Here is a 15976-nt window from a genome sequence, read left to right as displayed (position 1 = left end):
GAAGAAAGTTGCAGATTTTATCACATGCTGCAACTGCGCAAAGTTTGTGACTTTTTTCATTTTAATGCTGCATTCATCACTTTGGGGGAAGGCGGGCAAAGTTTAGTAGGAGGGCGTGGTCTACCACATCCCAACAGATTTACTATAATTCATGCCAGAAGTTGGTGAAAATCTCAGAACAAATATGTACCAACTCATGGATTTGCATTTCTGGCACCCGGGGTGGTAATGGAAACCACCCAATTTTTAAGGTGTATGCATCTTAAAGGGGTTGTCTTTGAAAAGCAAGTTCTCCCCTATGCACTGGATACGGGGTAACTTGCTAATTAGTGGGGGTTTGTCTGCTAGGATGTGAGAGCAGTGGCAGTTGTACCCCTGTACTGCCCCTTCACTCATTTCGATGGAATCACCATCTCTGGTGAGCCCGCTGAAACGAATGTGCGACCACCGCGGCCCTTACTTCAGGATGCGCTGCCTTCTCAAGATGGCTCGGGGTTCTGGTGGTCGTACCCCAGGATAGGGAATAACTTGGCTTTGACGAGACAACCCCTGTAATAAATTTGACACACAGTGGTTTGTTGCTAAGATGAATGTAAGTCTTTCATCCTTGGCATACACTGTTTAAAGAGGTTGTCCCACACCTGCCCTGTAGATAGGTGATAAGGAGTGATCTCTGGCAGGCACTTTATATGGGGGCAGTTTAAAGGGATCGTCAAAGTTTTTTAAATGGCTCGTCATGTGATAAAATTACAAAAAAGGCAATACTTATTTCTCTTTCTCCCGGTACAGTAGAACGCCTTCGGTGATGATTCCGCTGCAGCCAATCAGAGGTCGCAGTATCACCGTCCGTTCTCCTGGCATCAGCTTTTACATCCTGGGCACCATGATGCCAGGAGTTTGACTCCGTGATGCTGCATCCTCTGATTGGCTGCAGTAACCACCTGACTACTGGTCTGTGCTGACAGCGGGATCATCACTGGAGGCACCCCGCTGTTTCCTGGTAAAAGAAGAGAAGTATTACCTCCGTTGTTATTTTATCGCATGCCCAACAGTTTACTGACAACCCCTTTTTGGTATGGCTCCTTGACATTGCTCAGTCTGACAAAGTGGCCTTGGTTATGCATCCCTAGTATAGTTTTATAAACTGTGTTACACAATGCTAAATATTTTTCACTGCAAAACAATGCGCCCCACTAGACACCCCCGAACCACATGGGGGCCCGAAACAGAGCGCCTATCCTTTGTCACACTCAAGCAATCCTAGCTCTGCTCCGAGACCAAGATGGCCCTATAGCACAGCTCCCTGACCAATGGCTTGGAAGCCACAAGTGGGTTTTGGGCCCTTTACATGTGGCTTGTCAGCTGTTGGCACTAGAACTTTTAGGCACGACTAACTTAGTACTAGGATCAGTACATTATTAAGTTAGAGGCGTAGTCTTTTCTTGGCAAGTTATCCCTCCCCACAGTTTAGGGGATAACGTATTGCTCAGTGGACTTGGAAGCCTACTAACCCAGAGAAATAGCGCCTGGTGTGTCTTGTAATTCTGACCATAGTAACCATGCAAACACGCCACAATGACATTCACTTCAATGGGACGGTTAGGGATAGCGGAGTTCAAGCACTCGGCAATCACTGGCGATCCTACTGAAGCAAACAGAGATTGCCGAGCGGTTAAACTCAACCATCTCCAGCACCTCCTGCTCCAGCGAATGGCACGGTGGCACAAATAGATGGCCACTGCTGTCAAACCACAGGGATGTCCATGAAAAAAAAGATACTGTGGCAGTATATAAGAGTGCAAAAAACTCAATGTATCTTTTATTCTCCCATAACCAAGGACATCACAGCTACATTTCGGCCAGTGAGGCCTTTATAAGCTTGATAGAGGGCGACACTGTCCGAAACGTAGCTGTGATGTCCTTGGTTATAGGAGAATAAAACTGATGCATTGAGTTTTTTGCACCCTTATTTGCGGCCACGGTATCTTTTTTCTTGGACGCTTTGTGGGACACAAGATTCATGTCCCTGGGTGGCTCTTGCATACTGTTAGACCTACCCTGATTGGGTTTACAAGAGTGCTGCTGGTAAATGCTTTCTTTTCCAAAAACTACAGGGATGTGTGAGACTCTAAGGCTGGGGTCACATGGGACGTAGTCCTAGCCGAAATCTCACGGCTTGGCCGCAATAAAAAAAGCGAGATTTCCGCCGGGAAAGTGCAGCTTCGAAACCCACGGCACTTATCCGCAGGTTTTGGAGCGGCTTGGCCGCATGCTTTTCTATTGCGGCCAGCGCTCCCACAGAGAGGAGCGCGGCCGCAACAGAGAAAAAAGAAAAAACAGACATGCCGTGACAGATTGGCCGTCCCGTGTGGGCGAGAGTTTTAACAAATCTCGTCCACATGGCTGGCTAAACCTGGGATTAGCCCATGGAATTTCTGCGGCAAGTCCGCCCTGTGTGAACCCAGCCTAAAGGGAAAAAAAAATGGTGAATAGGCACGACCGGAAAAGGTAGTGGGGCGGTAGGGCGTAAAATCAAACTTCTTTTATTATATGAATTAAAAACCAGCATAAGATACGCGTTTCACGGTGAAACCCTTCATCGGTCAAGCTGGGTAGGACATCACTCTTGGGACTGAAGGAATATGGATCACAAAAGTATTGGTGGTAGCAGTGGTGGAGCTGTGGACCCCAGGAGAAGTGGAAGATGTTCTAATCCTCCTGGGGTCCCCAGCTCGGCCATTGGTTCCACCAGTACTTTTGTGATCCATATTTCTTCAGTCCCAAGGGTGATGTCCTTCGCCACTTGGCTGATGAAGGGGTTCACCCCGAAACGTGTATCTTATGCTGCTTTTTAACTGATGAAGTTGAATATTACGTCCTACCCTACCCACTACCTATTTCTGGATTGGTGGAGGTCCTAGCAGTCAGAGTTATCCTCTATGCTTTGCATAGGCAATAACTTGCTAGATAAGAATACAACTTTAAAACTGGGGTCAGGCCACATCACAGACTATTTACTAGTCCTACCTTTAACTATTCAGTGTGGCTCAACATCATCAGTTACAATCACAATTAATCAACCCTCACTGCAAATTATGTGTATTTGCCACATTTACAAACTTTCGCCTGTCTAAAAAATAAACAAACTAACAATTTAAAGGGGCATTCCGGAGACTGAGCAAAGTTTCCTTAATGTTTTCACTTATTGCTATTATTCCAAATGTCCATCTAACTCGTCAGACCGAACTCCGACACCTTTTTTTGCCAATCTGTGTCACTGCAGCTTCAGATATCCACATTGTTATTATAAGTAGCCCCTGGCAGTGCAAAAACTACATCTCCCACAATGCCCCATTGCCAGTTACTGATGAGTGCGTATTCACAACTGTATAAACTGTGTCATCAAGTACTGAGCATGCCCGACCAGTAACAGTGGAGCATACAGGACGTAACCCCTGGAGAACTAAGCGGGGGCAAGTAAGGCAATATCTATGCAGCTTTGTAAAACAAGTCAGAACACTAGATTATAGAATTACATGCAAGTCTATTCTCACTTTAAATCACCGGAATACCCCTTTAAATAATAACACAGCTGAGATAACAAGTGCATTCAATGAAGCGATTCTGGGTTGTCAAATAAAATTTTCTTCTTTATGGATTTTTCCATTAAAATTGACGACATGAACCTACAAAGACAGCGTCTGTGCATCTATGCATTCTGCACATAAAGTTCTTGTTCACGGCCAAAAACGTGTTAGAAAAGCATAGGCAAATGGATGCAGTCTCTGCGGCTCCATAGTCGTGTGAGGTTTAATGGAAAATCAATAAAGGAGAAATTATTTGATTTCATAAACCGGAATCACGTCATTGAATGCCACACTGCCGACGGTCTGTGTTCGTCCACTGAAAAACAGCCAATAGGTGAATGATGGTGAGCATTACTTTTCCAAATTTTCAATATAACAAGAGCATTTTCCAAATTTAACACTAAATGCCACTTTTAATGACTACTGTAGTCTCAGAATTATTCAACCCTACGAAAAGAAACCATCACTTATAAATCCAGTGTCTCAAGTACACCTGAGGCAACTAATCAAGGACTGCATCAGGTGTGCTTGAGATAAAACATCAAATACCCACACTGGCTAGGTCTTTGGTGACGGACATTTGATTGCATATTAGAAATGTGGGTAAGTCAAGAGAGTGGTCCAAAAAGTTAAGATAAGAACATTACCTTGCACAAACAAGGAAAGGGTTACAAAAAGACAGCAAAAGGCTCTGAATGCTCCTAGACACCCTCTGGCACTGAAAACCTGCAGCGTGTCGAGGGCAAGAGGGATTTCATCTAGTATTAGGAAATCCTAGGAGAAAACATGATGCCTTCTGTAAGGTGACGCTTGGACGTCATTGGACCTTCCAACGGGACAATGATCCTAAGCGTACCTCTAAGTCCACCAGGGCTTGGTTTCAGAAGTAGTGCTTGAATAGTCTGGAATGGCCATCAGAGTCACCTAAATTGAACTCCAAAAAAAGCTTTGGTGGGATGTGAAGACTGTTACAACACACAAACCCAAGAATATTATGGAACTGGAGGCTATTGCCCATGAGAAAAAGGGTGAATTCCTCAGCAGATGCTGTCTGGCTAGACATCACGTTTGTAGCAGGTCGCTAGTGCTCTACTAAGTACTAAAGACGCTTGTCCTGAAGGGGTTGAATAATTCAAGTCGTCATTAAAAGTAGCATTTTGTGGCGACTGTGGAGAAACCACTTGTTATATTAGGCTGCCTTCACATCTTCGGCGGGGATTCCGTTTTGCTGCTCCATTCAGGGCGCAGGAAAGAGGGATCCCCTGGCCGAGCAGCCCACATTGATTTTTAATAGGGTCAGTTCGGCTTCTGCTCAGCCGCCCGGCATTTTAGTGGAAGACAAAGCGCTGCATGCAGCGCTTTTTCTTCCGGTACTTTGTGCCGGACATATTATACCCGGCCTTAGTTGTGTCGATCTATTTAAATTCTGTTTGTTTTCTACAAATAGCTGAAAGTTTGCACATTTGGCAAATAAAGCTAATTTACAATGGGGCTGGTATAAGTTTGACTGCAACTGTATAACAGAGTTACTGAGGACCACTGTGTACGCTCAAGTGATTTCTTTCAGAAATGGGGGGGGGGGGGGGGGGGGGCAATTAAAATGGAAATTTTGCTTCCAAACATTTCATCCATAAAGTTGGGACCCCCATTGATGCCTAAAACAAAGAGGCAAAGAGGACCTGGTACCGAATGTGAATGGGCTCCTTTAGTATTCATGTGTCATTATTTGCAATGGCTCTGCGTGGCTTACGCTGATGAAGTGCTACTCCCACCTCTGTAACGTACGGCATGGGTCATCATCAAAGAGAAAAAGCAAAGTCAGCACTATCAATATCATTAAACATTAATCATCTAGATTTTTATTAGAAGTTAGGCAAAGACCACTTCTATATTCGAGATGATGCTTTTGTGTGTGTGGTACCGGGCTATCTGCAAAATGTATGACATCAAAGGATGGAAAACAAACAAAAGATGCCATACCTCATGCTCAAAGTGGAGGGATCACTTTATTATACCATGTATCGATGCGACGGAGGGGGCTCCCCAGATCATACAAAGAACAGATCCAAAGGGCTCCCTAACCACATCATATATGAGAAGGAGGCCGTAGAGTAACCTGATGGTATAGTTAAATTCTAATGGACTTTAAGGTCCTCAAACTCAGGCTGAAGACTCTCCAAAGTCAACGAACAAGGGTCTTCAAGGCTACAGATCTTTAGGCTGGAGTTAGACGCCACTTTAGCATCTGTAGCATGTTGACTTTGTATCCCACTGGACTTTATTCTACTGCATAATTAAAGGCCCATTTAGACCCAACAATTCCCGCTCAAAAGTCACTCAAAGCCATCTAAATGTGCGGCCATTGTGCAGTTTTCATTAACGATTCGCTCATTGTTGTCTTTCAGCAAGCTGAAAGATAACGATGAGTCTTATCAGTGCTGCGCGCTGAGTTCTCAGCGGGATACGGCTAATACTATTGTTTTAGCTGGTATCCCGCTCTGAGAACACAGCGGAAGTATGCAGAAGACAGCGCACCAGCTGTCTTCTGTATACCCCGCTTGGAGCGCTCAGCTGGATACCAGCTGAGAGCTCTGAGAACACAGCAGGAGTATGCAGAAGACAGTGCTCCAGCTGTCTTCTACATACCCTGCTCAGCTGGATACCAGCTGAGTGCTCCGTGAACACAGCAGGAGCATGCAGAAGACAGTGCTCAAGCTGTGTTCTGCAAACCCAGCTCGGAGGGCTCAGCTGTGTACCAGCTGAGCGCTCCAAGAAGACAGCAGCTGTATGCAAAAGATAGCGGTCCCGCTTGTGTTCTGCATACAGCGTGAGCTTTCATTTACACACTTATGCAAAGTGAACGCTCAAAACTGTCACTCAGACTGCAGTTTAAGCGTTCATCTTGCCGTGTAAATGCAGACAACGATTATCGCTCAAAAGACGTCTTTTGAGCGAATTGTGAGTGATAATCATTTTGTCTAAATGGACCTTAACATGACCAACCAGAACATCAAAATGTCACTAACCCCAACTTGGTACCTATGTCACAGCCAGAACAACCCATGTCAACATGTGGACAGATCCAGCATGCTACGCCAGGACAATTGTCCGTGCTGGTCCTCTTAAAGGGGTTGTCCAGTTGCTGGATTTTTTTAAAACTTACGATTGTACGTGTTAAAATAAAACCAGACGTACGCCAGCACTGCAGCCATATATATAGTCCTCCCAGTCTTTTTCGTGGAACGGCGACCACCTGACCGCGATAGCCAATCAGAGGCTGCAGCAGTCAGGTGCCTTCCTCTTGGCATATCTGCTCACAGCGCCAGGAGAATGGCATCTGGCTGTGGCAACCTCAGATTGACTACAGCAGTAAGAGGGTAGCCGTTCCACAACAAAGACTGGGAGGACCGCAGGGCTGGATCTCTGGGTCTGAGGACAGCGAAGTACAGCCAGTTTCGTTATTTGAACACACATACAACCGTAGGTTAAAAAAATTGCTGGACAAACCCTTTAATAATCCAGCTTTAAAAAAAAAAAAAAAAACCAGTTGTGAGCTCCGGTCTCATTCTGGGTACACGGAGCCGTGAGGGCATCTCCCACATATGCGCCAGTGTATTCTACGGCGTTCTAAACACCCGTGTACCTTATAGGTATTGGCGATCAGGAAACGTGGCGGTCACTTACTTCTAATTGCAGTAACATCAGTGAGTCAGCTCTATATTATGAACCTACTTACACGTGGTAGATCTCTCAGAGGAACACTGCACACACAGGGTGTTTGGAACAGGTTTATACATATAGGGGACCTTGAGTGCATTACCCCCATTGTGTACACTGCAAGGTAAGTCTCCCTTCTACGGTATGTATGTCTACAGGATCCCCCATGATATGGCTGAAGGTAGACGGGAAGATCTATCTGGCCCTGATCCAACCTGGGTCAATCTTAGGAAGCTTGTCCCCCTACGCATACCCAGAACGGAGAGGACACAGTAGACCACTTCCACTACTGATTGTCAGGGTCAGGACTTGTCTTGATCATGGGCCCAAGGACAATATAAGTGGTAGGAACATAAGCTCACATCGTGAGTGTTCTAGCTGAAATTCTTCTCCCATGACACACTGTATCCTGGTGAGCCTACACTAATATATTAGGGAATTGCTAATTGCCTCTGTAAATGGGCTAACAAGGAAGCCTGAGGGGATTTGAAGTCTCAGTGGTTGCCCTTATCGGAAAGTGTTCAAGACGCATCCTGTTATCTATGTAATCTCCTCAAGTATAAAAGATCTTTCACAAAGGTTCATGTTTGAAGGAGTTTTCTAGGACTTCACTATTGATGACCTATCCTTAGGTCATCAATAGTTGATCAGCGGAGGTCGGCTGCTCAGGATCCCTGCCAATCCGATGTTAGCTGGGCCTACTGTTACTGAAGTCAGAAGTTGACCGCTCTCTCCAGGCTGGTTTGATAATGAGAGCACAGCTCCCTCCGAATTCAATGGGAATTGAGCCCACATTACAAACCTGGGCAGCGCTTTTTGCTTCCGGCTCGATCCACAGCGATGGCGGGTCAGGCGAACAGCTGATCGCCAGGGTCCTGAGCTGTGAACCTCTGCCAATGAACTACTAATTACCTATCCAGAGGATTGGTCATCAATAGTAAAGTTGCAGAAAACACCTCTAGACATTTTCCGACCCGTCAGATGTTGTAATTGATGGCATCTATACCTTGTCAACTGCTAGAACGAAAGGAGCATGGCGGCCCGCTGAGTGCCGTGCCACTTTGTTTTCTGACTGGCAGATCTTAATATCTCCCAGAGGTCATCAGGAATTCCCCAATACAATGTGCATGAAAGATTTCTGATGACAGGCTTGGGGATGCGCTCATCCCTGAATCAGAAGAGGCGCGGCGCTAGGAGGAGTTCCCCCGCCGTTTGGTCACAAAGCCCAACTAATAACATCTGACACCTCTCACACAAAAGAAAAAAAAATGTTTACAGGCGCACCGTATCTTTCAGATGGGCCATCATACTATCAGATGACCCACTTATCTAGGCCTGATCTATGGATGACCAACCCTCAAGGTCATCAAAATAGATCATAAATACTTGATCAGTGGGTGCCCACCAGGCCTCGACCAGTGTACACGAAGCCAGAAGTGGACAGCTTCCTACACATTGCAGCAGCTCGGTCTGACTTTGTGGGTTCTATGCCCAATAAACAAGGCTGGGTCAATATTGGTGAACCCATCCTTAAACCAGAGGTTATGCGCCCATATATAACTTTGGCGCATCTCCCTGTCCCTGAGAACTTCCCACCACAGTAACAACGGTGCACAGTACAAATCTGCAGAAGTCCCTGAATATATGTGAAGTCTCTTTGCTTTATCTCTTGTGTACGGAGTGAGCTACGATGGTGGAGATGTGCCATAACTGGTCCCTCTGCCAAAATATGGCGCAGGTCAGCACCCATACAATGACCACAACATCCAGACTTCACACAGTTCAACATAAACTAACCTAAGTCTCCAACTCAAGTGATCATATTCAGTTCAGGCTCATCTCCCACCGCCTACGGTTCACTGTATGCGCTGAGAAAGCGTTCCTGATACATACAGATCGATAGACCGCTATTCAATGAGGGAGTCTAATTTGGCCGCTGTTTGGGTGGCATCCATTAGGGTTGTTTTATGCATGGACTAGCACAGCAGACTATACTAGCCCAAGAAGCATCCAGCGAGAGGGTATTACGGCGCAGTATACTTTTATTATTTACACTGGCAGCCTATGGGTGACGGGTGCCATCAATTGGCAGAATCAGAGTATAAAAAGGAATCTGTGGCAGCATAAAGTGGTGCGAGTAATATCCAAGTCTTTATCCTCCATGTCCATAACAGAAGTGCCATCAATTGGCATCTTATAGGCCTGAGGTTCCCTTTAAGAATCCTCCTGGCAGACTTCTCAGATGCACACTACCAACCCAGATGAAAGGCAGCCTCAGCTGAGTCATGGGAGATCTGGCTGCACCCGTCTCACAGGCATTAAATACTAATGGAGCTTTCACAAGGCCTGATGATCAGGCAGGAACATTGCTAGGGACATTCTTTTGCCAAATCAGCCATGTGAAGGTAATGCCAATCATGAGACAAACTAGCAAATTCCTATTTGTAGGATGATTGCAACTTTTATGCAGCACCGAAAAGGATGATTGTTGGGGCACACCTCCCCATCTGAACAGGAATGTGCTGCCGACAACGATGAGGCTCTAGGAGTAATTTTTTTTTTTTTTTTAAAGCGCTCCGTGCTACCTTGTAACTTAAGAAATTCTCATCTAAAGCAGTTGTGCTTGCAGCACAACACGTTAGTTTGCTTATCAACTGCATCCCCTTGCAAGCAGTAGCAGGGCAAGGTACCTCCATGAGCAACGGAAGAAAACCAGGAAGGCAACCATGGTGGTGCTGAAGCTGGATAACAGAAACACTGACATTTACCCCCAACGTGTTCCATCATCATACCAACACTTTCTTGAAGCTGAAACACGTTGCCTGGTAAATGTAAGCGTCCCCGTTGTGCTTCTTGTCCTGCTGCGGCAGCGCCACGGTTATCTCGTCCGTCCCCCGATACAGTCTGAATCGGCCCATGGAAAGAGCTGCTAGATGCAGATAAAAGGCAAACATGTATTCCTCCATAAAAGCCAAGGAAACATTTCGACCTACAAATGGTCTTCATCAAACTCCATGAACTTAAAAAAAAAGACCGTTTGTGGGTCGAAACGTTTCCTTGGTTTTTATGGAGGAATAACCTTTTGCCTCTTACCTGCCTCCATAACTGCTGCCTCTCGCTCATTTATTCTTTGACTACTTTGTTGAGGTTTTTTTGGTCCAAAAACTTAAACTTGAGTGGCGGGCAGACTTATTGGAGTTGGGATTCCCTCACCCTTTGGGGTTTCTCTTTTTGCTGCTAGATGAGCACCAATTTGGTGATGGGCACTCCTCTACCAAAGCAAATTGTTCTGTCTAAGGCTGCCTGTCCACGGGCGTTGCGATATCCTGCGGCGGATCTCCTCCACAGGAGCCGGAACCAGCTGATGGATCTCCGCAATGAGCCTATCTGACAGATAGGCTCACCGCGGCAAATCACAGCATGCTGCGATTTGCCGCTCGCGAGTGGAGAATCACTATGATTGGCCACTCGTGGACAGGGGGGGGGGGGGCTGCACTTTCCATAGCAATGCTATGGAAAGCGTTCACTGCATTCCCCACAGCCGGATTATCGTCGTGGGGAACACTATGCAAAAACACCCGTGGACGGGCAGCCTTAGGCCGGCCTCACTTGACTGGGTTGGATTCTGCATGCGGGAGGCCTGCAGCGGACTCTGGTTGTGTGTCCTACAATTATTTGTATGGCTTATGACCGCGGAGGCTCACAGGCGCTCATGTGCAGTACAGCTTTTTTTTTTTTAAGCTTGAGTTTCCTGTACCGTCGCTTAGCGATGATGCGGGTACCTACAGCCCATGCGCAATGTTACCTGCGTACGGGCTGCGGGTCGGACTCCCACACTGACATCAATGGAGGCCACCGGCGCGGATTCTGTGACAATAGCGCATGCTGCAATTTCTTTCCGATCGTGGAATCTGCATCACATGCCTTTCAATGCCCGCATTTTACAGCATGGACACTGATCGCGTAATCCGCAATCCAAATAAGGTCATGTGAGACCGGCCTAAAAGGACCTTAAAGTCACATGACTACAGAGAAGATAAAGCACCTACAGACCCGAAGGAGCCAGAGGGGTTATGTTCACTTTATGTATAAATGCAGAAAACCTGCCGCTGACAATCCGTACAGATAAAGAAAACATCTCACAACTTTTGCGCTTGTAACTGTGCAGCGTTGTTCAATAGCGGAATCCTCGTAATCCGCCGTCTCTAATCGGATAAGAAAGCCGTTCACACATCTCAGCGACATGTCAGACGTTTCAGCGGCGGGGCTCCGGGTGCTGACGTTCCCATTGATCGCTGAAATGAAGGGGCAAAAGTTGCTCCCCTTCAGCTCTGACGGGTTCTCCTCAAAGACTGTAAGAATACAGGGAAAGTATTCGAGAACAGTACACCGAAACTAAAGCCGCTCACAGCTGAAGGGGGGCGGCACTCCGATGAGCGCTTCTACCCACTCATGTCAGCGATCAGCCCTTTAAATGAGCAGCGACTGACTTGCTATATTGAGTCAACAGGAGGCATATTATCAATTTCTGCAACAGCTCTGCCCTATTCAGCAATTTAAGCAACCTGATTGGCTGTTTGGGTTGGCTGATTCAACCTGATTGGTTGTTTGGGTTGGCTGATTCAACCTGATTGGTTGTTTGGGTTGGCTGATTCAACCTGATTGGTTGTTTGGGTTGGCTGATTCAACCTGATTGGTTGTTTGGGCAGAGCGGTAGCAGAAATCGATAAAATGCCAACAAGGGCCCAAGATGCACAGGAGTTGGGTCACCTTCACATCTGCTACAGGGGTTCTGTTTAGGGTGCAGGAAAGAGGGCTCCTCTGGCCAAGCGGACTCGTATTCGGGCTCTTTCACACAGGTGCTGCGATTTTCGGCCGCCCACATCACGGACAAAAATCACATGAATGAGAAGCAACTGCAACCAAGTCGCAGCTCCCGTCTTCTTGCCCATTCAGACGGCTGGGCTGCAGCATATATACGCCGCAGCCTGGAATACTGTCGGCCGGGGGGTGAGAGTTCTGCTCTGCTAAACTCCCTCCCCCTCTCCAGCTAAGGGAAGGGCGGGAGCTGAGCAGAGCCAGGGCGCTAAACTCCTTCCCCCCTCTGCCCCAGCCTATGAGAGCTGCCGGCAAGGGGAGGGACTTTAGCAACGTGAGCCTCTGATCCCTTCCCTTTTCCGGCGGCTCCCACAGGAGTCTATGGGAACGGCCACGCATATTCCCACAACAGATAGGAGAAGTCCTATCTTTTCCGGGCGCGAAAAAAACCCTGCCCATCTGAAGACGTGCGATGGAGCCCAGCGCCTCAGATAGCCGGGATGTTCGGCCAGCGTGTTATCGCGGCAAGATAGCCATCATGAAACGCTTGTGTGAAAGAAGCCTCATGATGGAACCGCGTTGGGAGGTCCCAGCACAGACATGAAGGCGGCCTAAAGGGACCCCAAGGGTGCTTCACATGTGCCAACTACCAGCCCCCCAAAAATTAAAAGGGATTCAAAAGTATTAACTTTAAGCGCTCGCTCCCCCGTGTGACCACAGAAGCACCTCGTTTCAGCTCCGTGTAAACAGGCAGCCATTCCCTTGCCTGTCCACTGGAGGGGGCCGGAGGGGACCTCCGATGCGCTCCACCGTCGCCCCGTCTGATAGTCGGTCGTGTGACGTCATCCTAACATTTGCTGTGTTGTGTTTGTGCGGAGGAGAAGTCGCAGCGTGTTCTATCTCCATGCGGACTCACAGCTTTCACTGAATTCAATGGAAGCCGTCCAAACGGACGCCGAATCCGCGGCCCTTCCGCAAGGTCATCGCCTAGCAACAGCTCGGGAAAATAAAATAAAGATCTGTATTGCGCATGTCCAACGGCGAGCCGCCAGACCACCCGCAGTGCAGAAAATACAGGGATGCCAGCCAGGCACAGGGTCGGATTCCGTTGCGGGCTCCCGCATGCGGAATGCGACCCGTTCATGTGCAGGCGGCCGAACACGTATGCGGGCCGCTCAGTGTTCTCCAGACAGATGATACTGGGGTAAGCATTGGAAGTCTTTTATGTGCCCTGGAAGATGAGCATCCACCAGAAGTGTCTGACTACAGCTTACCTCCCTGGCTGACCATACAAGTATATAGGGGGCTGGTGGAGACAGCTGTTGTAGAGCGATGATTAGCCCCAACAGTGATGGGCAGCTTTAGGCCAGCGATAACGTATTTCGGATCCGATTTTGCGCCCAGAACACGGATGAGTCCCACCGCCGCTCTCCTTTACCAGCGCCGGGCATCGTAATGCCCTATAAGGCCTGGAGTCAGGAGACGGCAGTCCCGCACACGCATGATCACATCTGAAATCCAGTAGTGGGTGAGCGGCCTCAGGGGTAATGGCAGCCGGGGCAACCAGCGATACAAGACGCCGATCAGCCCCATGGGGAACGACTGATATTACGGGGTCTCCGGGCACCAATACCACTGAGGACCCATCAGTAGGTGACCCGCAGGGTCCACCCCTCACCGGGCGCCCGCTGCCAGCACAAGTGTATGGCGCTGACACAAGTAGCTGTGACCTGGCCGAAGCCGCTTCTGCTCCGTGGCGTTGTCAGCGGGCGCCCGAGCAGCGGCCTCATCCGATCACCTACTGGTGACCCACCCCAAGGATAGCTCACCAGGATTTCCCCCGGAAGCCCCTGTAAGTCTGTTGCCCCACCAGCACCGCCGGCAGCTCGTCCCTTTAACAGATGCGTCACCCACTTTACAGCTGGTAATGGCCGCCGGGTAGAGCTGGGTACAAGACTTGCTGGGCCCGTCTACAGATCGCCGTCCTTCCCGCACCCCCATCATTTGTAACCCACGGCGACGCACCACCTACAGCGCCAAAGTCAAGCCATAACCATATACATCACGTGACCAGCAGACGCCACCCAATCAGCACAGGGCGGACGTGCCAAGTGCCCCAGTGGGCACAAGAGGGGGGGGAGAAGTATTCTGGAAAGTCCTAGACAAGTTTAAGAGCACTACAAGTTCCAGGATGGAGGAGCCCCTGTGTGTCCCTCCCGTCCTCCTCCGGGCACTCACACTCACCTGTCTGGCAGGGGATGGTGGTGTGGGCACTACTACTAATGTCCCCCCCCGCCATGGGCACACTACTGCTGCTCTGTGTTATACTCTCCACTAGCTGCGGGATGATCGCACCCTCCGACGCCATGTTACAGGCACTGTGTGAGCCGCCTCCCCCACCCTCCGAGGAACTGGCCGCACCGGGGTGTGGGCCCCGACGTCACGCATGACGCACACGCACGCACGGTTTATCTGGGGATTTCCCAGCGGCCCGTTCGAGCCGTGAGCGGAAGCTGGCCGTCACGTGATGCCACGTTGGGCGGCGCGCTGCTGCTAGCGGCCATTTTACTTTCTGGCGGCGGTCGAAGTCCTGTTAGGGTTGTGCAAAACTCTTTGCAGCGTACCTCACTGCTATCTGTAGACTGCTGACGTGTTAACCCCGCGAGGACCGGCTAGTTTTTCCATTTTTTTGGAGTTTCTATTTTAACTCCTCCTTTTCCATTGTACAAGAACCAAAATGTCTATTTTCTGACAAGATAGTTATGTGAGGGCTTGTTTTTACAGGCAGTGTTATATGCACGTGTGTACCACGTAATGCATCGAAAAACAGCATTTTTCAAAGGGGGGTGAAATGGAAAAAATGCAATTGCGCCATTTTTTTTTGGGGGGGGGGGCATTATTATGCGGTATAAATTATGTGCTAACTTAGTTGTGTCGTTATGATTGTGGCGATATCAAATTAAGGGCTTATTTAGACTACTGTGGGCGCAACTACGCTCGGCGGCACGAAACGTAGGTGCGACTGAACGAGGGGAATCCCTTGTCGGCTTTCCAAACCCCACGCCAAAGCGCAGGGGTTTAAAAAAAAAAAAGGCGGGAAGATGGCGACTGCCCGAACTTTCCCACACCGTGTATTCACTACTTTCGGGATAGAGGGGGCGGGTCTTATCATTTCTCGCCCGTACAATTAACGGGTGACAATAGCGGTAGTGAAAATAAAACTACGGAAATCCATTGCTATCAGGGGTTTTCGACCAGGCGAGTGCGATGTCAGGGCGCCTGCACACGAGCGGAAATTCCGTGGCAGGATTTCCGCCGCTGGAAGCCTGCATACCGGCATGTTCTATTTCTCTGCGAGCCCCGCACAGAAACGTCACTCACCCGCCGCCGGCTCCAGTCTGCGCAAGACGGCACATTAAACAGCCGGAGCCGCGGGCGTGGGTGAGTACGCGCTGGTCCCTGCAGGCGCTCAGGTCGGGTCCTGCGGCGAGAATCCTTGCCGCCGGATCCGACCCGCCCGACTGCAGGCGGCCTCAGTCTGAGGAACTTCCACCGATATCGCAATTGTATCTTAAACAAGAATCGCCAATAAAAATGGCAGGCGCTTCGACTTGTATGTTGTGTTCCGTGCGCGCTCCATCCATATCGCAATCGAACTGAACTTGCGCATTAAAATCACCCCATGACTACACCCTCCGGCTCATGGCCACGGCCATCTTGGTAACACGCTGCAGGTCTGCAAGATAGGGGCTATCCGGGGATTTAATTTGGGGATTACCGAGTACAACCTGCCATCGTGTCACCTGCAGACATTATGAAGGACCGCGAGGGGTTGGATGGCGGCGTCACCTTCT

General features: G+C 48.8%; 1 protein-coding gene across 1 annotated transcript in view; it reads right to left on the bottom strand.

The window, feature by feature from the left end:
* Window positions 1-14561, bottom strand: part of KRCC1 (lysine rich coiled-coil 1) — a 38557-nt gene extending 23996 nt beyond the window's left edge. Inside the window, exon 1 of the mRNA XM_066572966.1 lies at window positions 14367-14561. Within this exon, the coding sequence (XP_066429063.1) occupies window positions 14367-14490 (124 nt within the window). The 5' untranslated portion in view covers window positions 14491-14561. The remainder of the gene's footprint in view (window positions 1-14366) is intronic.
* Between the last annotated feature and the right edge of the window lie 1415 nt (window positions 14562-15976).

This window comes from Eleutherodactylus coqui, chromosome 7 (assembly GCF_035609145.1).
Source record: "Eleutherodactylus coqui strain aEleCoq1 chromosome 7, aEleCoq1.hap1, whole genome shotgun sequence".
NCBI lineage: Eukaryota > Metazoa > Chordata > Amphibia > Anura > Eleutherodactylidae > Eleutherodactylus > Eleutherodactylus coqui.
The sequence above is the reverse complement of the archived record's forward strand: the minus strand, read 5'-3'. Positions and strand labels throughout refer to the sequence as shown.